At 31.3% G+C, this 25,413-nt stretch overlaps 4 protein-coding genes across 7 annotated transcripts; 2 read left to right on the plus strand and 2 right to left on the minus strand.

Moving 5' to 3' along the window:
* Positions 1-84: 84 nt before the first annotated feature.
* Positions 85-12,299, minus strand: HPS1 (Hermansky-Pudlak syndrome 1 protein). Of its 4 annotated transcripts, none has more exons than XM_074141793.1 (14): positions 12,159-12,299; positions 11,951-12,087; positions 11,725-11,874; positions 9,257-9,369; positions 7,779-8,024; positions 7,295-7,485; positions 6,643-6,776; positions 6,335-6,570; positions 6,048-6,266; positions 4,969-5,113; positions 4,757-4,870; positions 4,465-4,550; positions 2,808-3,037; positions 85-2,678 (listed from the first exon to the last, which is right to left on the minus strand). In XM_074141793.1, the coding sequence occupies exons 2-13, from the start codon at positions 12,071-12,073 to the stop codon at positions 2,860-2,862; spliced, it is 1,935 nt and encodes a 644-aa protein (XP_073997894.1). In that variant the 5' UTR covers positions 12,074-12,087; positions 12,159-12,299; the 3' UTR covers positions 85-2,678; positions 2,808-2,859. The 4 variants fall into 4 exon arrangements, with proteins under 4 accessions (XP_073997894.1, XP_073997895.1, XP_073997893.1 ...); XM_074141794.1 differs by having other exon boundaries at positions 12,156-12,296; XM_074141792.1 differs by having other exon boundaries at positions 12,152-12,293.
* Positions 12,300-13,043: 744 nt separating this feature from the next.
* On the plus strand, positions 13,044-19,971 carry Smyd5 (SET and MYND domain containing, class 5). Its single transcript, XM_074141804.1, has 9 exons — positions 13,044-13,185; positions 13,264-13,391; positions 13,468-13,585; positions 15,192-15,298; positions 15,958-16,066; positions 17,577-17,705; positions 17,785-17,962; positions 18,039-18,261; positions 19,748-19,971. The coding sequence occupies exons 1-9, from the start codon at positions 13,081-13,083 to the stop codon at positions 19,875-19,877; spliced, it is 1,227 nt and encodes a 408-aa protein (XP_073997905.1). The 5' UTR covers positions 13,044-13,080; the 3' UTR covers positions 19,878-19,971.
* Positions 19,867-22,979, minus strand: Ddrgk1 (DDRGK domain containing 1). Its single transcript, XM_074141812.1, has 6 exons — positions 22,759-22,979; positions 22,571-22,660; positions 22,384-22,493; positions 22,042-22,302; positions 20,229-20,334; positions 19,867-20,144 (listed from the first exon to the last, which is right to left on the minus strand). The coding sequence occupies exons 1-6, from the start codon at positions 22,841-22,843 to the stop codon at positions 19,984-19,986; spliced, it is 813 nt and encodes a 270-aa protein (XP_073997913.1). The 5' UTR covers positions 22,844-22,979; the 3' UTR covers positions 19,867-19,983.
* A 17-nt stretch (positions 22,980-22,996) lies between these two features.
* LOC141461110 (transmembrane emp24 domain-containing protein eca-like) lies at positions 22,997-25,022 on the plus strand. Its single transcript, XM_074141813.1, has 5 exons — positions 22,997-23,215; positions 23,307-23,422; positions 23,760-23,864; positions 23,945-24,091; positions 24,574-25,022. The coding sequence occupies exons 1-5, from the start codon at positions 23,083-23,085 to the stop codon at positions 24,721-24,723; spliced, it is 651 nt and encodes a 216-aa protein (XP_073997914.1). The 5' UTR covers positions 22,997-23,082; the 3' UTR covers positions 24,724-25,022.
* Positions 25,023-25,413: the final 391 nt, after the last annotated feature.

Below are 25,413 nucleotides of genomic sequence, written 5' to 3' on the forward strand. Positions count from 1 at the left end.
ACTATATCATCCAATACACAACATTTAAAGAAGTATTTTAAAAAAACGAATGTATATTGGGCAAAAATAAATGAATAAATTAAGTAGGCTTTTTCATTATTTTTTATTGTTTAAACTTTGTTAACACATTGTTAATAGTTTATCCGCTCTAAATTATATATATATAAATATTCTATTTTCTAGATCAAAATAATGTATTTTTTTTTCTTAAAGAATGTTCCTGTATTATTTTCTCGGCCCATAAATTAAAAAAAAAACACACTAACTCAGGCGTTTTAATTTATTGACACATTTTTTGAGTGATAATTATAGGAAATCAAAAGAATTAGCTAAAATGATTTTGGCCATGATATTGTCTGAATAAAAAATCTGGACATTATTACGTTTTAAATTTTTCTAACTAACCGTGAACTTTTAATGTGTTTGGTTTTAATTATTTTAATTTAAAACGCTTAAACAACTGAAGTCATTGGCACCCGGAGCGTTTTTCAGTGCAACCTCAGTCTATGAGCAGTAAGAGGCTTCTAGGCCAGTAACTGATGTTGAGTTTTTCCGCAAGGCCGTCCTCTACAAAAACAACTAAGCTAATCCCTTACAATGGTAACCTACTCAATGGAGTGTAGGTAATTTAAAACTACATTGTTCATTTAATAGTTTTCTTAATAGAATATTCTGCGGAAGAACCAAGTAAATTTAATAAGTAGATGTTAGATGGAGTTTAGAAACTCACAAATCACGTTAATAAGAAATTAAGTAGATAAGATGTAATTCTTTTACTTGAAGAAGAAGCACTTGCATCGCTTCAGGATTGCAGACACGCAATGTCTGTTATGTCATAAGGATGGTATGTAAGAATTTGATAAGCTTTTAAGCTCTGCAAGACAGCCACATCATGGCTGCAAAGCACAATTTTCCTACCGCTTACTGGGTTGCTCACAAAAGATTGGTGATGGGCCAATGTTAATAACGGCGGTGGAAAAAAAAGTAAGACTTTATAAGTTAGTTGAAAGGAGTAAAAAAGTTGAAATGCGTTTTTTTTTTAAAGAAATACCCAATGCCTTCTGGGGAATGATAACACGAAAACCAAATAGAAATTTCCAAAAATGTGGGGAAGTGTGGCGAAATTTTATTTCGATTCTTGCGGTTCTGACAACCCGACTGGAAAGAGAGGATAAGATGTGGAACCGTTTGAATTAAAAAAAAGTAACAAGTCCTTGATTTAAAATACAATCAGTTAATTGAAGGGAATAACTCTTTCCTAGACATTGAAATTATTATTCATTAGTTCACTTTACGAATGCAAATGTATAGCTTATTAAATTGCAAAGACCAGAATTACCTAAATACAAAATGTGTTATAAAAGTGTAATAATTTTATAATTTGGATATTATAAAGATCATTGCACAGGGAGAATACAATGACTTCAATTTGGATAATACAGGAATATCTTATATTGTACAATGCAGTAAGAAACAAACGGCCTTAGGCGACCTGATTTCGGAAAACAGTGATTGAAAATAAAAAATAGCTGGTGGTGTTCCTTTGTTTAAGTACTAGTACCAAAGTATTGTAATAATACTGTATGAAGAGGTTCATATTTTTGCGAGTATAAGAACAGAAATAAAAGAAATACTGATATTTTAAAATTAATAATAGGAAAATTAACTGATAAAGCAAAACTACTACTGTTCAAGTTTGTTACACACTATTCTTAAATTTTTTAATTGGAAATGTAATGCATACAGTTATTTCCCAAGTAAAACATAAATTATAAACATAAACTGGAATAGTTCTGCGAATTATCTAAGACAGCTTGTGGGATTCGGTGTACCATGTGTGATTAACTTATTTTTGTTATTTTGTATAAAACTTGGTTTAGGCGAAATTCAGTTGTAACTTCACAGATTTTAATATAAATTGAACATAAAGGTGTAATGGAAAAGATCGAAAGTCTTATTGATTAAACGTTAATGTAAGTACAGACCTAACATTTTCGGGCGATTGTGGAAACTCAAATCAATAATCTCATTGTGTAACAATCCAAAAAATCAAAAAGCGGGTCAAGAGTGGTATTGCTCTAATTATGCATTACGCACATCCTTTACAGATGGTAAATTGAGCGTATATCTTCTCTGTAATCCGCCTTCAGGAAGTCCTTTTGACAATTAAAACTTGATCTAGTTATAATTATTTTAAATATTCATTCTGAGTTTACACAAAACGTGAACTAATTAATGTCACAGGAAGACAAGAGGACATATAAGAAGTCAGCTTTAATCCTGTACTACGCCTCTTCTGTAAACACGGTGAAAGAAAGATTTTAAAATCTACAAAATGCCTGATGAAGTAGCCTAAATGAAAATAGACAATATTTCCTTATCACGTTAAAGCTTACTGCAATTAAGTAAAACTACCTAAAAAATTAAAAATAGCTCTTCAAAATTAGGGTACGAGTATTAAATTAGTTAATAAAAAGGTAGAGTATTCTAAAATTTGCAGTAACCAAATTTTACAATTCTTTACTTAAAATAATTTCTGCTTTTGATAAAAATGTAAAAATATACAAATGAGACAAACGTCATTCCGCCCAATTATATGAACTCAACTTTTAAGTGATGAAAGTTCTTCCAGAAAATAGAAGAATGAGTTATCCGATAAACTTAAATTTGACGAGAATCTATAAAAAATAATTATTATTATAATAATACAACAACAATAAAAAAAACATAAAATAATCAACATTAGTTTTTGTAGCTTGTTTAATTCGTCCCCAAACTACAAAAAATATTTACTTAAATATACTTACCTAAATTTTTAGATAACCCCTGCGTACTATAACAATTGTTCTCTTTTTTTTTTTATAAAAGATCTAGAGGATTATTTGGAATACCAGTAACTTCCCATATAGTAGCTGCCAATCGACGGGAATGCTCTAGTACACAGGAAGATGAAGCTAAACCAAGATGGATGCAATATAATTCATAACATCGAATCTTATTCAAAGCCATTTTTGGAAAACATGTTTCGGTTAGGCGACTGCAAAATAAACAAATTGCCCTTATTACTTATATGCATATATTAGTTTTGAAATCTAATTTATTTTACTTCTTAGAAAATGTAAAATTTATTAAGACAACAAATTTGAATTTTGTTATAAGAAGCTAAAAATACAAAGTATCATACAATGTTTAAAATTATGTATATTTGCTACAACTATTCCCTACTTGATTGTAAAAAGAAAAATATAATAACGTTCTAGAGTGACATAATATTTAGACTACAGGACCTCACTGGAGAATGTTATAGAAAAGATAACTAAAATTATAAATTTAGCCTTCAATGTACGTCTTCGATTCGGATATTTCCCGCAAAGTTGAAAGAATGCAATTTAGTCGTACCTCATAAAAGCTTAAAAACCAAAAAGTAAGCCTTTTAGTTAGTCTCATGGATTCTCTCTCTAATACAATGGAATTCAAGATCTGCAGACGTTTCCTAAAATGGTAGTTAAGTGGCATACTCATCAGCCTGATTTAAACTATAGCACCAACCAGTATATCAATTTCGAGGAGTAGACTCTTAAATATCTTTTGAGAAAGTCTCGTGATAATGTCGTCTAGTACTGTGAAGATTGTTAAATCTTACTTGGAATGACCATCCTACCTTATCTTACGTTAACATTAGCCATATATGCCTACGATACTTTATAGCTCCATCCAACAAAAACTAAACCAATGGATTACTGACCTATAAACATCTCAAAAATTGATTAAAAGATAGAAAATGCGGCAGAATTTTCTCGAAACTAAAGCAAAAATTTTCTCCCTTCTAACTTCCGGAAGGAAGTCCTCCGCCTATTACGACTCAACAACTAGGAAATACTCTGAAAAGAAAAGCCCTTGGAGGGCGCTACTTCGGCGAGATCCTGTTCACTAGACTTAATTAGAGACAAATTAATAGCACACGACTACTACAAAACGAACACACGATTGTAACATTTTTATACTCACTTATCAACGGAAACAAACATTCCTCCACTTAGTTCTCAAGTCACTTCTTTCTACCAATCATCAAATCCTACCAATTTTGGATAACAGTTAACAACACACTAACGAATTGAATGCCAAATTTTTAAAACATACCAAAAATTGCACTAACGCCCTTTGGCTTACTTGGGCCACAAATACACTGAGATTCTGAACATTGACATTCTTCCAGACTAAAAACCGAGATCTTTGAAGAAACGCACTTTAATTAAATGTTTTATCACATGTGTAAGGCTCCTAGTGCACTAGCCTATGTTGTATTTGTAACTAAATACGATAATTTGTAACTTCAGTGTAATAAAATCATAAACATGGTTAGAATATTAAACATATAAAAGTTAATATAAATTTTGAAGTTTAAAATTTTAATAATAGACAAAGATAATAAAATTAAGATTACACCATAAATCTTCTACTTACTGGTAAAAATCAGCACTAAAAACTCCTGGAATAGGTAAACTCTTGACAGCAACTGATGGACTTATTTTTGGTTTTAACGGCGATCCCTACGGAGAAACAATGTAATAAAGTACGAACATAATGGATACAATCTGATGTTAATACTCCTACACGAATCACTCAAATGGGAGTGGACATTGCCTTCAGTTATTTAGTTTTTTAAATTCGCACGAGTCATTCCCATCAAAATAAAATAAATAATTTTCAGCTTGATAGGACAGTGGGAATTGTTAAAAATAGAAATGCATCTTACTGTCATATCTTCAAACCATAGATAGTACGCATAATTGAAAGCGGTATCTTTCCACATGATAGCTAGGTGACCTTCTTGTAAGTGTGTCCTACTAAATTCAACCATTTCCCATATCTGAAATATTAAAATTCAAATTTATAATAACAATGGCAAATATATTACCGACCGATATAAATTCAAATAATCAGAAAAACAAACAAATAGTTATATACCTTTTTCTTCGTAAGGGTAATAGTTTGCTGTGAATGAAAATCCAATGTAGGCGCTGTAATTCTATGACTCGTTCTGTCTATGTACAAAAAATGTACCAAGCCAGGAAATTCTTCCAAGTATTTATTTATGCTTAGAGAGGCCCGCGTTTTAAATGAATTAAGGACATTAATAAGAATTAAGAAATAGCTGTCAGAAATCTATATTATTTTTTCGTTAAGAGTAAGAGTTGGGTAAATTTTACTTTTCTTATATCTGAACACGTGTAGTTAAAAAGTTCATCCAATAATAAACATTCATCTGTTTAAACACTTCCATCAATTCAGTTAACTCTTTTTACAGAATTGACACTCTTGCACCACCCCTAATCCGTTATCAACGCCAAGGAGTCGTCCTCACTGAGATACGAACCGAGATATTTTAAGAATAAGACTTGCCCCATTTTCTTGCCAATTATTCTAATTAGCACTTCTTAGCTTCTACCTGATTATCTTATACTTATCAGTTCTTAGTATTTACTATATAATCTAGTTTCCTGAAGCCCCTCTCACTATACAGTGAGATACATACCGTGAAATTCGTGAAATTCCATACGGTGAAATTCATGGCTAATGTTCGTTCATTCCTTGCCTGTTTCAGCAACCGACAAAATGAAATGAAGTATCTACTAGCGTTAATTCTAAGGCAATCTAAATTTCATTGACATTGAAATCAAATTGTTTTCTCACATTTGAAAGCCGATATAGTAAACATATTTTTAGTCGGTCGAGTAGTTTCTTTAGAATGACTCTGTGACAAACGAAATGGACATCGCCTTCAGTTACTTAGTTTTCAAGCTTAAGGATGACTGTTGTTAAGGGAAGTTTCCACAAAATAAGAAATTTAAAGGCTTGAAAATCTCTTCAAAAGGCGGAATACAAAAGGAATTACAATTTTTATGCAAATAATGTTTTCTTCCCTTTGTGATTCTTAAATTATAAGAAAGTTGTTTCATGATTTTACGTCATTTGATATGAAAAAGGCAGCAGAGTCCGTTTCATAGATAAAACTGCTTAAAATAAATGAGTAATGAAAAGGATATGATCCAAGAGTGAAATTTCTCAGTGCTTTAACTTGAAGAAAATTTGTGTAATTTGCTAGTGCTACAGCTACAGCTTGTGATACTGATATCGCTACAGAAGATCCTCGGACAATGTTAGACTTATCTAGCACCGTTGATTGCAGAATATCTCTTAGACAAAGGCCAAGACTATGGCTGCAAGAACCAATGCATGCAGCACTAGTATTTTCATTCCACTGCCTACAATTTGATTTTGAAAATATAAGTATAATTGGGACTCCATTTTTCTCCAAATATAAAATATTTACCTTTTAAGTAAATCCCACTTAACGTGTAAAACTTTTATATTAGCATCCAATTTGGGAGATATTTCACTTGATTTAATTTTTTTTATACCATCGAAAAGTTTTTTAATACTCGGTTCCAGTAATTCCATTCCTTTTTTTAACCCTTCTACATCTGTGGAAGATGATGAAAGTGAATTTATTATATTTATTGCTTCAAAAGATTCGTTTAATGCAATACTGAGATTATCATAGTTAGTCTGAAAAAATATATATATTTGAGAATTAAAAATGATACACTTAATCCATAAAATAAATGTAATAATTTTTACCTGATATAATAAAACAAGGGAAACGCTGTCAGCAATGAAAGTAATGTGTACAAAGTAGGGGGTTACAGCTGAATAAGCATTTCCCGATAGCAAAATCAATTCGGAGAACATTTCATCATTGGATATAGTATTGTCTACAACATGAACAATGAAATTTATTGACCAACTAAAAAGAAGATACAATAACACTGATTATATTCAAGAAATAAGGACTGAACTGAACTTATAATTAATTTATTAATGATTCTATAAATCAAGTGAATTCATTTAAAGGGAAGAAAGAATATTTCAGTAATTTCAGTCATTAATAAAATTGGAATTTTCTTTCTTCCCTTTGGATTTATGAATCAGTCTCCAAAAACAATTGAATTCATTTATTTACAAAAGTGCAACTGCACCCAATGCAAAATTAATTGATTTAATTAAAATTTATTTGTGCAGTAATCTGTTCTCTTTGTACTGCTAAATTTTTTTGGTTCTATTCATTCAATATGTATTATCAAATTTGTATTGTATTTTACAAACGTAGGGTTCTTTTTTAAATTGAAGTACTTATTCACCAAATAGTAGAACCGTTCGGTTATTTTTATATAAAGGCTCAAAAAAGTTAATACATCAGATTTGTATAAAAGCTATGAAAGGCTTAACACACCTTCACTTTTTCTTGAAGGTTCAGGACTTGTTTGTGGACTATAAAACTCATCACTTGATTGGCTCAAATCAGTTGATGACTTCTGTTGAGATGCTCCCGCAACAGAAACCGTGTTCACCTCTTGTCTAGTACATTCAGCGAGCAAACTAAGGAAAAGCAGGTCCCCAGCGCTCAATTCTCTAGCAGTCCGGCTAAGTATCAAATTATTGTTTCAATATAATTAATCCTCCATTATAAAAACAGTAAAGTTTTGATACCATGGCTCGTAGGAAATCATATTTCCTATTAAACAGTAATTTTATATAACTTAAGCTATCACTACTTTTCAGAAATTTACCATTTGTTTAAAGCTCTCTAAACTTCGTACAAATTTCTAAAGAATAATTGAATTACAAAAATTGAAGTGGAAGTCTTAACTAAATTCTGTCACTATTTTAATGTTAAACTAATAGAAAATCAAAATAAAAGTGACAATAATAAATACCTAGAAAATAAAGCGAGAAATTTGTTTTCCACAAACAATAAAGCATGAGATCTAGATTGATCAAGTTTAGATTTAATTTTATCAGTGGCTTCTTTCAGCGCTTTTATTGCGGTTGAACTTAAATCATTACTAACTGACAGCTGTTCAAGAGCTTCAAGGAGTTCAGCTTGATCGTCTTCAACAAGAGTTCCCCATGTGTCTAATAAGCGCTTCACTAAACTAGATTTGCTCTTGACAGTTTTAAGACTGAAAGTTAAATACATCAGATTTAAGAACAAAGAGAATTCAGAATGGTAAAATATCAATATCACTTTCGTACTAGAAGAAAGAAGAATTGAGAAATATTACGGTATTAATAGTTAACGAAGTAATAAATTTTGGCAGAGACGAATTATCGTTAGAAAAAAATAGCCCTTATTGCGCAAGCTGAAGAATTATTTCAATGACTCTTCAGCTTCAGAAGAGAGGACCAAGAAATTTTACACTGGTCAATACCAATTTCAAACTAGGATAGAATTCTTGTAAAAAAAAAAAAAACGCGTATATTTTTCAGACGAAATTTCATCACTACCACCAGTCTAGTAATGTGGATGAAGTAGAATGGTAAATCTAAATTCCTTTACTATAAATACAGGATTAACATTAAATTAATGAAAGCCGGTAAACAAACATCTGCCGAGGACCACCAATGCAGCTGTAATTTGGAAGCTGGGAATATTAAAATAGGGGGAAAATAAACTCCTCGGAATGATACAAATATCTATATCTCTAGCAATCTCGGTCGCATGAGGAGATGTTTTATTTGACACCGTTGGATGTGGTCGTTCAGGATGAAGCTATGAAATCATATGAATGGACAAGAAGTGTCGGTTAAATGTTTTAGAAGTAAATCCCATGTTCCCTTCAGATTTGGTAGTAGTGTTAACGTTGGAGATCATGATAATTTTTTTCACCCCGGAACTCCCAAGAAAATCCCAGAAGTGGAGTGATGTTGTCCGCTTGAATTTATATACAAAAATTCTAATAAATAATACCTACGAATAAAAGATTCTACTTGGCTCTTAATGATACTGTTCCAGCATAGAATTTAGTCTTCCGTAAAGAAGGTAATCTAAGTGTCTTGTATAAGATAGAAATAAATAAACAACTCTTCTTAAAAGATTAGTGAAAGTATTGGAGATGTCAGTGTAAATTTTGAAAAACCTAGTGTTGAAAATAGGCTGAAAACCCCATAGGCCGGATAGAGGACAGTGGTTTCCAGAAAAAATAGCTAATCCATTCCCCTTGACGGTTTAAAAAGAGTAAGAGGGCACAGCATTCAGAATTAACAATTTCAAAAAAGATCTCTCAAAGTTAGACACTGAATACTGCTTTAATAATTAATTTTATGATAAATAATCCTTTCAAATACATACAGTTGCAAAATAAATAATCAAATTAAAAAAAAAAAATACAAGCAAACAAAACATTTAACTTACGAGGGTATGTCTGGTCCGCAAATATGTTTAATTACAGATATACATATACCAAGCATACGCTTCAGCCACTTTATATCTTCAAACCCAAGATGTACAAATAAGAATCCTATATACTGCAATGAATTAAAATTTTATTTAATGATACAATTATAAATATTACTTCAACAGATAATTTAGTGTTTTGCATTTTTTTTTTTTAAATTACTTTTACAAATTTTTTAGAGGTGCTGATTTTAGAAAATCAAAACTCAAACTGAAATAAAGTAAAAGCAAAAAACAAAATTAAATTACATTGATTTACATCTAAAGTGAGAGAGACAAGCTCCATGCTAACCAAAGCTCCTACCTATATCTGTGTCGATGGCTCAGGACGCCAATATATGAAGTGACTAGTCTATTTTCTGCATAAGGGAAATTTACACTTAGTTCTAACATTTGCCTGATTAAAAAATAAAAATAAAAAAAGAGTCAGCCAACTAAAATTACAATTTTATTTCCATAAACACCTTACAAGGGTATGGTAAGAACAATCAGTTTCTTATAAAGAAATCCATAAGTCTCCGAAACATGACAATATAAATTTTCCTAAAAAGAATCATTTTTGATCCCCACTAACTCGTTTTCAATATGGAGTGGCCCTTAAAATACTTCAGCTCAATAACAGTAATTGTATTTTATTAACAATTACACAATAACTACAGTTACACTAACATGACTGATATTCGATACATATGGCGGCAGAATTAGCTGTAAGCAACTATTTGAGTTTAACTAATCCGCGCACAAACTCTAGCTTAAAACAAATTTACTCACATATCATTGAGCATGAGGGTATGGTAAGAACAATCAGTTTCTTATAAAGAAATCCATAAGTCTCCGAAACATGACAATATAAATTTTCCTAAAAAGAATCATTTTTGATCCCCACTAACTCGTTTTCAATATGGAGTGGCCCTTAAAATACTTCAGCTCAATAACAGTAATTGTATTTTATTAACAATTACACAATAACTACAGTTACACTAACATGACTGATATTCGATACATATGGCGGCAGAATTAGCTGTAAGCAACTATTTGAGTTTAACTAATCCGCGCACAAACTCTAGCTTAAAACAAATTTACTCACATATCATTGAGCATGAGGGTATGGTAAGAACAATCAGTTTCTTATAAAGAAATCCATAAGTCTCCGAAACATGACAATATAAATTTTCCTAAAAAGAATCATTTTTGATCCCCACTAACTCGTTTTCAATATGGGGTGGCCCTTAAAATACTTCAGCTCAATAACAGTAATTGTATTTTATTAACAATTACACAATAACTACAGTTACACTAACATGACTGATATTCGATACATATGGCGGCAGAATTAGCTGTAAGCAACTATTTGAGTTTAACTAATCCGCGCACAAACTCTAGCTTAAAACAAATTTACTCACATATCATTGAGCATGAGGGTATGGTAAGAACAATCAGTTTCTTATAAAGAAATCCATAAGTCTCCGAAACATGACAATATAAATTTTCCTAAAAAGAATCATTTTTGATCCCCACTAACTCGTTTTCAATATGGGGTGGCTCTTAAAATACTTCAGCTCAATAACAGTAATTGTATTTTATTAACAATTACACAATAACTACAGTTACACTAACATGACTGATATTCGATACATATGGCTGCAGAATTAGCTGTAAGCAACTATTTGAGTTTAACTAATCCGCGCACAAACTCTAGCTTAAAACAAATTTACTCACATATCATTGAGCATGAGAAAGCCAAATTCACTGCGACCGAAAAGATATATTATGTTTCACTTAATTGATACGTTTAGTCACAGTATTTAGACTAAAAGTGCATGCGTAAATGTAAATAAGAAATTGATGATGTGCAATAGTTGACCAGCTCTTTATTTCCATAAACACCATACAAGGGTATGGTAAGAACAATCAGTTTCTTATAAAGCGTAAGTGTCCGAAACATAATACTGAATCTAAATAGTAGCTCACATTAATAATTAATTAATATCTGCAGACTCTGTGTATTGTGTGGGTGTTGGATGGGTCGACATTGTAAATTGTGAGGCAAAGATATCTACAGAAAAGCCAATTTCCTGCAGAATTTTTACATGGAGGCAGATGGTTACACATCTGGCTTTCAGAACTCGGGAAAGCATAGAGCTTGGTCCTTCTTCACCTGTAAACCAGTAAAAAAAAAATTTATAAATAAATAAAATTTAAAAAAAAGCGCTGGCAGGTTTCCTCTAAAGGGCTATTTCTATGTTGAAAATCCAACAATTTATAAGCATTAAACAACTTTATACACAATCTGAAGAAAATATGAAAGTTAAAATTTAAGAACTGCTAATTGTGAAAGAAATTAGTGACTCTTTTCTCTAAAAGTTAAGAGGTAAATTAATGTTATATAATAAATCAACAATCATTCGCATATATCATTCAATTACTTCATCGAAAACCAAATTAAGTCCGTCTTGACACTGTACTGAAGTGTAGGAATTTCCGAATTGGGAAGTCATTATTCTCTGGGATGTGACTATTGGTGAAAATAGTTGTATAATGAAATTAAAGTTCACTTTATCTTCATCTTGCTGGAACTGAGAAATAAAATCTGATCAACTAGTTGCGTAAGAACTTTATTTAACTTAAAATAATTTATTGAAATTAATTTACCTGAAATTGACTCGTGTCAAATCCTTGGGAGTTAGCTATTTTATTAATATGTGACACAAAATTTCTGTCATATTTACTAAATATGATATCATTGAGATGGTCAAATATCAGTATGCACCTCATTGCGACTCAACTTTCTAAAAGCAAATTACTGTTAATAATGCATCAGTGTATTAATTAATGCAGTATTTTATAAATTACCTGCGACCTTCAAATATCAGTTAATTCATTTACAAAGGCATTTCAGATTAAACAAAATATATTGAAACTTGTTGAACTCTCAACCATTTGTAACAGTAAAAGTACTCGGCAACCTCTTCTCTAGGTTCCTTTTCTCGTGATTTTTGTATTTGTTTTCCTCACGTCTCACAAATACATATGTGGACCCAAAAATCGAGAGCAGCACCATTCAAATTTAACTTGTAACTCCGTAAGTTTAGATTGATTTTTACAAACCATCTATTTAACTAAAAAATAAAGTACCCTGTCTCAAATGTGAAACGTTATAAAAGCAACATATTTTATCAATGGTATCAATTTTAAGCTGAAATTCATTTGATGACAAATACAGAAGGTTTCACTTTTCCATTGTGTCTTTATTGATCAAAACAAGAAACAAGGTATAGTTTTAAACCATGTCTCTTCTGATTTATCAGTTATTTATTTTTTATCGTCCAGAAAATCAGTGTAGCTGCCCCAACTAGTTTTTTTGCTTTACAAATTTTCATAAATCACTTTTTCCGAAATTCTAGGAATTAACTTAAACTGCTTTTGTGTGCAACACTGCAACTGAGTACAGCACAGTACATAACGTTTTCCTAAACTTAACCTTACATTCTCCATCCAGGACAATGTTATGCTCTACACATTACACGGCCTGGTACGGATAAAATCTATCTATCTATCTTTTCCTTATGTGTACTAATAGAAAATCATTGATTAGATGTCAATAATCTATTTTTTCTCTGGCCACAATATCTTTTATGTAGTTCCCATCTGTCATCAAGGATGTAGTAGATCGGTATTCAAATGACTAAAGGCAAGGAATTCGTAAAACATTTTTGAACACGTGTATAGAGTTCAACGTCTTCATGAATTAAAAACTTTGGACCTAGTTTCGATTCAGAAGAATGGAGACTGATTTTGAGGAAATAAATTCTTCGTCTCATGAGAATTCCACAGATATACTGATAAAGGAACCTAGTATTGAAATTAGGACTGCCGGTGCACATAAAGTTAGTACAGAAATATTTGATTTCTTTTAACTTTTCATTAATTTTTTTTTATCTACCTAATGGTTCGAATAATAACAGGGTGTAGGAATTTTCGCCTTCAAAGATTTCTGTGAAGGTGATGTTATTTTTGAAGAAGAACCTATTGTAGCCGCGCAGTTTTATTGGAATGAAAAATACGGATATTTGGCTTGTCATCATTGCCTAAGGTAACAAAGAATATGATCTATAATTTAATTATTATTTTTATTCATAATAAATATGTGCATTTATTTATTTTCTTAGACCTATGGAAAGTACAGTTGAAAACATTAAAAGGTTGTCCAACAATGAAAACATTGTATTATCTCATCCAAATTTATGTCCAACAGACAAATCTAAACATGTTTATTGCGATTGTGGGGTAAGTATAAGATAATGTCCTTAGAATGGCTCTCCTAATTAAATCTGGTTTTCGGCTTTCATTCCAAAATATATATGTTTTTAATTTATCCTAAACTCTTAGTTTAATTTACTTTTATAATATTATATGTGAAAGTGTATAATTAAGTGCGTATCAAAGCACATGTTTTTTTTAGGATTATGTTAATTAAGGGTTAGTTTGTTAGTTATTTATGTGTTATATTTTTGGTCTCGTTTGCTCCTCAATAACAATAACCAAGTGTTATTTTGGAGGACTGGTAAAAACCAACATATTGGTGTGTATAACTATTGTTGACTTCTAATATCTCCAATGCCAATAAACTGGTGGAAAAGAACCAATATGCTTTCTAACGCTTATGTATTTCCTTGCTCTGCAGCCTCTTCCACTTATTCTTCTCCATGCTTTTACGAGATTAGACTGGCTCTCTTTATCTGTTTTTTTTTCTTAGAGTCATGAGATAAGAGTACTTTGCGCGTCGCATGCAGATTCATTCTTCCCTAGAAATAACGTAACTGAATGTGACTTAGTTGAGTATATAGTGAAAAAGGATTATGTATAGCTTTAGTGTGTGTGAAATTAATATAAAACGATGAAGTTTCTGCTTATAAAATCTTAATACAAAGACTTAATCGTACAAACTGTATTGTGATCCCCTAAGTTATAATCAATTGAGAGAGCGATTTATGGGAGAAAAAAAAATTATGCTTCAAACTATATCACCATTACTTTGAAGAATTATCAAGCAAACTGTAATGGAGTTGAAGCTCAATTGTATCAAAATAAACCGTTTAGGTAGACGTGCCGCAGTGCCCACTATATCTGTCTGGCCATCTAAGTTTTTTCAGTACTTATAAATTCTGAAAAAGTGCTTTTAATAGGAAGCGGACCAGCTTCTTCTTTAAGGAAATTACTTCACTAAAGGTATCCTAGTCAAACTTTCATTGACAGGTCCAACACTCACACAATATGCTGGGGTCACGCCGAACTGAAGATTTCGTGATACCTGTAACGAAGGATGATCAGGATAAACTGAGTCGAAAACAAAGCAACTGGTTATTAGGCAGTATCCAGAGTAATAGCCTTCGTGTGATTTACTGGGCTCTGGCACTTTTGTTAATCTTCAGCTGTTTAAAAGTAATGTAAGATCTGCGAAAACGTTAATGAACAAAATACAGTATAAGAGTAAGCTCGCTAAACACAGTTTCCTAAATACAATTTCAGAGGCAGTAGAATCTAAAAAAATCACTGCTAAGGGTTGCTGAACTCAGAGTGATAAGCTAGTCCTAATGTAAGGCGAAGAATAAGATAGTCTGGCCATAGTGACTGTTCTGGTAGGCCTTTTCTGAGTGGGGCGCAAGTGCGCAATACTTGTACACTCTGAAATTTACCTCACTTGATTTATAGCAAGTGGCTTCAAACCCATATCCTCATTCTCTATATTCTAATAGATCTATACTCATTTATTTCGCTAAACAGACGTTCTATTATTACTCTTCTAATTCAATCCTGAAAAAAAAAGAATAGTATTTGTTTCTCAGGTTCGTTAGATTATGTTTTAATTCAAATATTATAAAATATTTTGTAGGTTGGTTTCTGTAGCACATCTTGTAAAGAGTTAAGCTGGGAGCAGTATCACAAATGTCTGTGCACGCTTCGCAATCCAAGTTTGAACAAACTATTAAAATCCTGGAGGTCTGTGCATTTTAATTTATTTATCATCTTTTTATGTTACATTTCTACAAAATTCAATTTCAAAATACTGTATATCCGCTTTTTAATTACTTTCGTTATCTGGTAAGACAATTATTTCGTAGTTCAATTTTCTATTTTAAGTTTTCACCTAAAGTATTTGTTTCGAGCTGCGTAGAGTCTTAAAGTTTACGTCATTATTTGAACAATTTTCCTAGAAAAATTATTGAAAAATCTGTTTCCGTAAGAGGAAGTTGAGAGGGCTTCTTTCTAATGTATCATTTTAGTACGTTGTGCGGTCAGACTACTTATGTATGTACAATAAGAAGAGTTTAAATCTTGGCTAATTCTTCAAATTTAAAACTTTTTTTAAAAATGATACTGGAGATTTTTTCTTCGCTTCGAGTATGTGTTATTAAATTTAGATCTTAAACTCTTTATTTGAAACATTTTTGCTAAGAAAATTATTCTTAAGGCAGTTTTGGAGGAGGGATAATGATAGGCTTTTCTCTAAAGTGTTGTTTCGGGATTATTTGCAGATTTTTAAACTGAAAAATGTTTATGAGAATTAAATATGTTCCGTAAAATTTGAAGTATTGAGAATTCAATTAAAAAACAAAAATTAAGAGGGTGTTCACACCTTTTTTTTTTTCTTCTTCCAGCGGATTTCACTATCCTCCAGAAACAAGTTCTATTATGCTTTTACTAAAAATGATAGCCATTATTGAACTCTCGAGTAATTATGATGAAGCAGTATCAACATTTTTGAAGGTATTTCTAAATTTTTAAATATATATACATATAAAAGTTTCAGCACGTCTCAGTCTAAATAATTAGTCTGTTGCTAAAAGAGGTACACAGACTTAAATATTAAAAAAATTCAATTCTTTTAATTTCCAGTAATACAACCATTGTTTTCTCTACTCTCTTACCTCAAGATTTCAATATCGATTTCTTTTTTATTAAAAACTGATTTTCAATTTACCATTGTACAAAATATGTTTTCTAAGAACCCACATTAAATATAAATTTTATACCTTGCTGCTGCATCATTTTCTCCTTCAGCCTTTACAATCTGAACAGCTAAACTGGATTGATGTGCCCTTTATGTCTCCTTCTTAGACCGTAAAGCCAGACGGCTTTTTCTGTATCTGAGGGTTCCTTCTGTTTCTTTTTTTAAGCAATTTTATTTCTTCGAACGCTTTTCTCTATTTATAATTTTGATTTAAACTTACTTGTTCTCTTGGAATCAATTAGTTTATTTTTTGTTTTCTCAATATATTTCTTCTTTTTTAACGAACCTAATTTTCCGGTGTTCTTAATTTAGCAAATTTGACCATTTTGGTTCGTGAAGTACACCATTGTCTTCTGTTTCACCTTTTTTTTGTCTTTTCGGTTTGCCTCTTTCTCTTTATTAGCTTATGTATAATAAGTTCTTGATTCTTAGTTGCCTATATTGCTAACTGTAGAACACTGTTCAGCTACTTTTTTTCTCTTTTCTCGCGTAAACAGTACCTTTTTTAGATTTCGCACATTCGAAAAGTATTTTTCTTCGAGTTTATTTCCTTCGCCTTGTTTTTAATTTCTCACTTTCAACATCAACTTCATTGCGTCTCAACCTACTGGTATACTGTTTTCCTTTTATTTATTTTCATCTGTGTTTATTCATAACTATTTAAGCTTCAGTTTATACCTTTCTCTTTCTTCATCTTGCCTTTTACTTAACGTCATCAATTCCGAATTAATTATCCCGTTTATTGCCCAATTTTTCTTTCATAATTGTTTGGTATTGCTTAACGTTACTCAAATCAGTTTATTATTTTTTCAAGCTTGAATTTCAGATCTTTTGCTTTCTTGGTGCACTAGTATTTTTGAAATTTGCACCAACAAATTTTTATATCAGTTAATTTCTTCGTAGACGTGAGTATGTGTTCCACTGGCTGTATCCAAAAGTCCAATTCAATCTTATCCCACTGGCTGGTTCTTTTTAGCACACCTATCACGATTACTATTAAATAGATTATTATATAAAAAACATGACTTAAAAATCAAATTGATAAAACTTTTACAGATACTCGATCAATATCTCCCATCAATTTCAGCACAAAAATGTGTTTTCATTTCAAGAACCAACAAAAAAATAACCACTTCTTTTCTTAAAATTTACTTCCAATTTAAAACTCAGTTTCTAAATAATCTTATTTCCATCTTGTTGCAATATGTTAGTTTCCTTTTTCAGTTAAGTTTAGAAATAATTAAAAATAATTTGTTTATTCTCCAGTTCCAACACAACTACGTGAATGAAGATGAAAACATGTTAATGAAATTTTTGGGATCAGAATATGCTGAAAATTTCCGCATAGTTCATTCTCTACTCCATGAAGTGTTTCCATGTAAATTTGTTAAAGAAGTAATTTTCATTTATTTAATTATTGAAGCAGTTACTTTTTACTTTAAATTTTACCGTAAAAATTTCATCCAAATTATAGTTTGTAACAGAAGACGGTTTAAGGAAGTTGTTTGCTTTGATAGGCCGGAACGGACAAGGAATAGGAACAAGTGTTTATAGTGAATGGGTGAAAAAAGTAGAAAAATTGGATTTAAATGAAGAAGAGAAGAGTAAAATGGACATTTTTATTAATAAAGTATATGATGCAATGAATGAACGTAAGTAATAGTCCTAGCCATTACTTTTCCTTAAAATATTCATGTTTCTAATATTGCAATTTATTATTTTTATTAGATGTTGGGACATTCTTGAATTGTGAAGGATCTGGCTTATACAAGATGCAGAAAAATATTAACCACAGTTGCAATCCTAATGCTACAGTTACTTTTCCACACAGTAATTTTACTTTATCATTAATTGCTTCAAAAAATATTAAGGCTGGTGAAGAAATATGTGTTAGCTACCTTGATGAATGTAATCTCTTTAGAAGCAGACATTCTCGAAGGGTTATCTTAAGGTGAGGTGTGCTTTAATAAAATAAAATTTAGTTCGGCTTTCAGTAAAGCCAGTAAAATGAAGAAAGGTTGGCCGGGATAATCCATAAGCCCAAGGAGGTCTGTATTCAGCATATTAAGCGATTAAAAAACTAAAGATGGTAATTTCCCGGTTCTACACCGGTTATGCAACCCCATCATTTGAATCCGTACAAATGGACTACGTTTTTAAATCTTCCGACTAAACTAAGGATTACAGCAGTAAGCCTTATGGAAACTTCAAACATACCAAACTGTACCAAATATTATACAATATATAAAATACGAAATATTATACAATATATAAAATATGAAATATTTTTATAAATAGATAAAATATAAATGAATATTTATGAAATTTTGTATTTTATTAAATGTGGAATATTTCAGAAAATATAAATGAATATTTATGAAATTTTATATTTTATTAAATGTGGAATATTTCAGAAACTTCACTTTCTTTTGCCAAAAAGACAAAAGAACTCGTTTCTTATTTATTCGAGTTTATTTTATTTTTGTGGCACGCCGAATTGTGGTTAATTAATAGGGTGTTGTGTTTAATCTAATTTCTTTCTTCCAGCTTTAATCCATTGCACATTTTGTAGGCAATCCTACTTAGTCGCACAACGTTTACAACAGATTTTCAATATAACATGTTTTACATGAAACCCAAAATCATGACTATAGGAACCTACTATTCAGCACTGACAGAAAAGAAAAAATGTCACAAACTCTATAAATTTGCTAGTTTACAGAAAGATTATAAATTCTCTCGGCAATGAGGAATGTGGTGGCAGACAAAAAGTAAAATAAAGTAAGCTCGCCTGGTATGGTAAAGGAATTTCTGTGTTCGTGATTACCGTGTCTGCGTTAATGAATTCAGTTGTTCAATTTGTATGTAGTAGCCTGTACAGGTATATAATTATTAGGTGTGGTGTTTGCTGCTGGTAACCATTTCTTCCGATAATAGAGAACCGCACAGTTGATATCAGGTTTCGACGCTGGGGCAATGTTTTATTTAAGGGGAGAACAGTCCCCACCCAAAAGAGATTTCCCAAATGCTATTCATTGTGCGCGTCAACGAGGTCATTAGCTCCACGTTGCACTGTCCATCATTGTAAGCTGTAAAATTGATAATTCCTAGAAACCCCTTAAAATGAATATTCTCTTTAGCCTTAATCGTTGTACCGATTAAGTACGGAAGTACTTTTATGCTGCAGTTGCATTTTATTTAAGGTTTGGTTACTTACAGGAATACATGTTTAGAATTCGAACTAATAGATAGTTGTTTCAGTGTTTTTAAGTAAAATAAGTCAATTTCGTTTATATAATAGAGGATATAGAATGAATACCCTGTTGGAAATAACAAAGCGAGGGTTGATTCAATTTTAGGAGTCGCTGCAAATTATCTTTGTAGATATGTATATAATTTTTTTTTTTTAACATTTTTCACTTGATTTTTGTTTGCAGGAACCATTACCTATTTGAGTGCCATTGTGAAAAATGTACGGAGCAAGCAGGCGATCCAGATGTAACAAGTGAAGAAGAGAGTAGTAATGAGGATGAAAGTATTAGCGAAGACGAAGCCATGGAATCATAAAATGATTTTATTATTTTACAATCCTGTATTTCTGTACTTTATACAACAAAATATTTCGATTTCTTGTAGATAAGTAATAAGTTATTTATTGGCAGCCCTGTTTCATTTATTCTTCATTGGGTATGTTAGGGTTCAAATTTATTAGTCTCTGGCTGTTTTCAACTAGCTCAACGATTGATACCCGCCCTCTTTGTTTTACGAACTTTGCTACAGATTCTAACTCTGATTGAGATATATATATAAACTTTCCTCGGTCATCGATTACACCTAAGAAAAAATACAGAAGTAAATTAAACAGATACATGAAACTAAACAAAAAAATAAATTTTAAAAATATCAACTTATAGTTACCAGTTAATCTTCCATCGCTTTGAAGATGTTGAATTCTGTCGATCACTGATTGTGTTTTCAATTTGAAACGAGCAGCTAAATCTTCTAAATTAATCACTTTTGTATCCTTAAATTTTTTTTTAAAGGAATAAATTATTTCATAAAGGAAATTTTTTTAAAAAAACTAACATTTTTATATTAAAGTGGTTGGTTTTTATAAGGAAGCAATTAATATTATGTCCCAAATTATTTATTACTAATGTTATTTAATTGTTACTTTTACTCTTGCTTCCAACTTTTTCCTTACTGCTTTTCAGGTAGCTAATGATAAAAACAAAATAAATACCAACCACTACTCTTACATTATACAGGCCACAATGATTAACATCTAAGAGAACGGTTTTCGCAGCATTTGAATAATGCCAGACAATAATAGTTCCTCTCTACAATAACCTACAGCAACATGGCTTAGGAAGGCAACGTATACTGATTACTGGTAGTACAAAAGCGAACCTAGGGAAAGCTTTTTACGAACTAAAAGAAGCTTGAGGAAATAAGGCCTTGAAAGTAATGAATAACTTGTACTTTGTTAAGTACATGCAAATAACAAGGATACAGAGAAGGGAAGAAGGCCAAACTTAGTTCGGAGCTTTCCCTAGATTAGCTACAGCAACATGTTACAGCTTCAATTTCTTTTAAATTAGTTTTAGATGATAATGAAGTGTCTGCTGACAAAAATCTATGATTGTGGCATGTATTAGATGATTTTGAGTAACAGGTTTAAAATCACGACCTTGCAAAATTAATGGTGACTTGGGTGCGATCAAGGAGCATTAGAAAATTCTCCAAGTTGGTAAAGGAAAAATATTACAAAAGATATGTATCCCCAAATGTTAAACCAGGAACCGAGGAATAACGAACTTGGATAACTTTTTGGAGGACCAAACATAATCGCGCTCAAAAAAAGGAGAAAGATTAAATAGGTGTCGCAGAAGGTTACTTAAAAAAAGTCATGAATGTGTACAAGGTCGAGACAAACTAGTTCTCGGTCATGAATTTGGAAACTTCTTATAGTTCAAACTTAATCTGTCATTTAGGACATGACTAACTTTCTTGATGAGATTGTTTCTGAGAAAGTTTTTTCATAATAATTTAGATCTACTTAATATATAAAATAAACCAAATTTATAAAAAGCACAAACAACACATTAATGAAAGAAGGGATTAACTATGCGGTTAGCGTATTGGATTTCCACGCGGAGGTACCGGGTTCGAATCCAGCTGCTGGCCCTTAGATTTTATCTTCCTAGAAGCTTGTTACACTCAGGTCAGTGTAGCCTGTATCGAGACAACACTGTTCGGAGGCCGGCAGCGCTCTGAAAAAAGTTTCGGGTGCCAAAAACCTCAGTTGCTGGCGCGCCTTAAATCATAAACATAAAAAAAACTAAAAATAGATTAGCGTAAGAAGATGATCTTCAAGTGAACGGGCGAGTAGCTTGAACTAAGTTTTGTCTAAGATATAGGCTCAGCATGAAGGACTGAAGTGCTATTCAGCTACGGAATGTTTTGTGAGCTATTAACTTTAAGAAATTTGAAAATATTCCAAAACTATCAATTCTATTCCTTTCAGAAATCAATTATTGGCATTTTGCAAGAAAATAAGCAGAATTTTTAAACAGTAGTAAAGAAGAAACATTAAAAAATGCGGAACCGAAGAACTACGTAAAGTATTTCAATGCTTTTTAGAACTTATAGCAACTACTGATTTAAAGAAGCTGATCAGGATAATTTTTTAACTAACAAATTAAAAAATGAAACTAATGGCCTGAAGTACCTGAATATAACTTATGAAATCCTGCAGCAGTGTGGAATTGTCTTCCATTTCATTTTCATCGAATCCTTCTTCTTCGATGCTAAAAGCAGCTTTCATTTTTAAGTATTCCTCATGCTCTCTTTTTTCCTGTTCTTCTCTAGCTTTTCTATCCTCTTCTTCTTTTCTTTCTTCTTCAAGTTTTTCCCTTTCTTCTTGGCGCTTTCTTTCTTCTTCTAACTGATCTTTCTTCTTTTTCTTTTCTTCCCTTTCCTTCTCTTCAGCCTGTAATCATTTACTAAGGTCAAGTAGTATACTAATACGTCACGAATTTAAAAGCTATTGCTATCACAGCTTTAAAATTACCTCACGTTGAGCTTTTTTCTCAGCTTTTGCCTCTAATTTGGCTCTTTTTTTAGCTCCCATTTTCTCATGGTCCCCATCTTCATCCTCCTCTACTTCCTGTCTTTGCTGTACTTCATTTATAGAAAATATTATTCTTCCAGAAAAACATAATCACATAACTGAATTAGTTAAGTATAACACTGCATACCTGCAGCAGCTCTCATTCTTGCTCTAGAACCTCTTCCCACCCCTGCTGCCTCATGCTTTTCAGGTTCCACATTAGTTTCACTGGATTTCCCTGTTAAAGAAAACGGATAAATGGACAATACGAATTACTTTTTATGAACGTATACTACCACTACTACTAAGGAACTACTAAACACAAAGCATTCTGACCTGAAGGCAATTTACTTAATACGAAATAAACTAGGACAATGATTATTGCTCCGGACACCAAAGCAAAAATGATGGGCAAATCCATTATTGTTTAAAAAGTGTTGTAGACCAAATGTGTATGAACTTCAACTTTCCAACGAAGGAGTTACCCGTGTAATTCGACATCCCATTCTAACCATACCATACTGGTTAACTTATTTTAGAGTTGGGACACGGCCTTCTATATAATAATAACCACATGAACATTATCAGGTTTTGTTAGGTTATCTAAAATTACGTGTTCTTGTTCTCGATTAAGTTGTTGTGTAGCACAGGTTTGAAATAATGCAAGTTTTAATGAATTTTTTGCTAGTTTTCCTTTTATGTGTCCAATATTCCTCAGGTTTATATTTTCACATAGGTGAAACTGAGAGAAAATGTTTTATAGAAGAAATTCCTGATGAAACTACAGTATTAGGTAACTTTGTTTTTAAACATGATGGTTTAAATATTCAAGTGCTGACATATATCGTATCTTTATACGCTCAATTTTTTTTTTCAATTTTTAGTTAATTACAAAGTCGAACTATATGATCCCAGAACAGGAGGATTTATGCCTTCAACACAAGGAATAGGAATGCATGTAGAAGTTAAAGATCCAGATTTGAAAACTATTTTGTCGAGGGTATTAAGCAATGCTGTTGATTTTTAATTGACACTTTATAAATCATTATATTTTACTTCATTGCTATAATTATATGTTAATCAGTATTCATCTATATATATTTAGATCTATATAGGACTTAGTCGCGTTTTGAAAACTCAGCTACTACTTTTATGGATATATAGTGAATGCATTTATAAAATTACACGTGATAAATAGGTGTTCGGTTGAAAAGTGCAGTTATTTTTATTGCCTTTAGAATGTGTATTCGCATCAGTGCGTTCAGTTCTTCAAAAACCAATCTTTTAGGATATTTGCCTTTAGTTGAAGTTTAATTTTAGTCTCCATTCGTTTATAGGTCTACAGTGCAGAAGGAAGAATATCATTTACTTCACATATTCCTGGTGAACATGTCATTTGTCTTTATTCAAACAGTACAAAATGGATCGGAGGCACGCAGTTGGTTAGTTGGGATGTGAAATACTGTACTGTTCATGTTATTAAAGATTGTTTTAATTAAACTTTTTTTCTTTTTTTTTGTAGAGAGTTCATTTAAATATTCAAGTCGGGGAACACACGATCGATTATGCTAACGTTGCTCAGAAAGAAAAATTAAACAATCTTCAACTCAGAATGAGACAGTTACTTGGTCAAGTGGATGCCATTACAAAAGAGCAGAATTATCAAAGAGTAAGTAATAAATTTCTAGTGTTCTGCAATATCTTTGGTAAACTTAGCGCGCCGGCGGGTATCCTAAATGACCCGTAGCAAACTTCATGCACAGGCCTGTGAAGTATTTAACTTATCTTTCAACAAAGAAAGTGATTATATGAAATCTACAGATAACCAGGTGTTTCTAAGATCGTAAATGTCGATAGTTTGATCGCTAATACGAAAGCTCTCTATGTTCGAAGTACAAAGCTAATTCTGTCATCACCAAAGGCGAATAACTTATTTCTTTATCAAATATCCAATTACTTTTACAAATTAGATTTTAATAAATAAAATATGATATTTTTTAGGTTCTTTACTATTTTTAGTTTTAGTAATTTACGATTAGTTTTAAAAATTTCAACAAATAAGTTTTTGAAGAGAAAAGGACATGAACCTAAACTAATTAATTTTTTAAATTGTAATATTAATTGCAGTGATAGTTTTGATTTTCTTTGCAGTACCGAGAAGAAAGATTTAGAATGACATCTGAAAGTACAAATCAAAGAGTATTCTGGTGGTCAACGGCCCAGTTAATTATTTTAGTATGCATGGGTGCTTGGCAGATGAAACATCTCAAGAGTTTCTTTGAAGCAAAAAAATTAGTCTAATTAAACAAATAAATTATTTTGTACAATTTTCAAATATTGAGTTCAAAAGTACCAAAAATTTCTCTCTTTATTAACAACTGACGTTTCCAATATTTTTCTCTCAAAATTAATCTACTGAATAAGATGAACGTGTTGCCGTTCTTCGGTTGACTTGTGAATAAAAGAAGTTCAGTTTTTCAAAATTAAAAACATAAAATAAGTCTTTGAAGTAATTTTACCTTTACTATGTAAATAAAGATAAATTATTGTGTAAATTCTTTTTTAAAATTATTCTAATCAATAAAGAAAAATTTATAACACGTTTAGTATTTTCTTCTTGGATATTTTTTTGCCATTGGTTGCGTTAAAATATTTAAAAATGTGAACCCTTTGGCCATTTTGTATTGAGAATTCACATGCAATGTTCCTTGAATAATTATATTCAGATTAAAAAAACTTCCATATAACTGACTATCAGCAAGAGTAGGGTGAGGCGGAAACTTAGTTTAGTTTTAAATAAATAAACGGATTTATGATCCAATTAACAAATTAAAAACAACAAATAATTTAACGAAATACTTAACATCTGGCTTTATTGACAAATTTTTATGTATCAGTGCCAAAGAAATCTAAGTCAAAATGGTTTGCTGCCCGCTGAAAGATAGAGGAGTAAAAAACGTAATTGCAGTACGGTACATTGAACGGAGAAGA

This window comes from Rhodnius prolixus, unplaced genomic scaffold, assembly GCF_049639745.1.
Source record: "Rhodnius prolixus isolate KJV_2025 unplaced genomic scaffold, Rpr scaffold_6, whole genome shotgun sequence".
NCBI lineage: Eukaryota > Metazoa > Arthropoda > Insecta > Hemiptera > Reduviidae > Rhodnius > Rhodnius prolixus.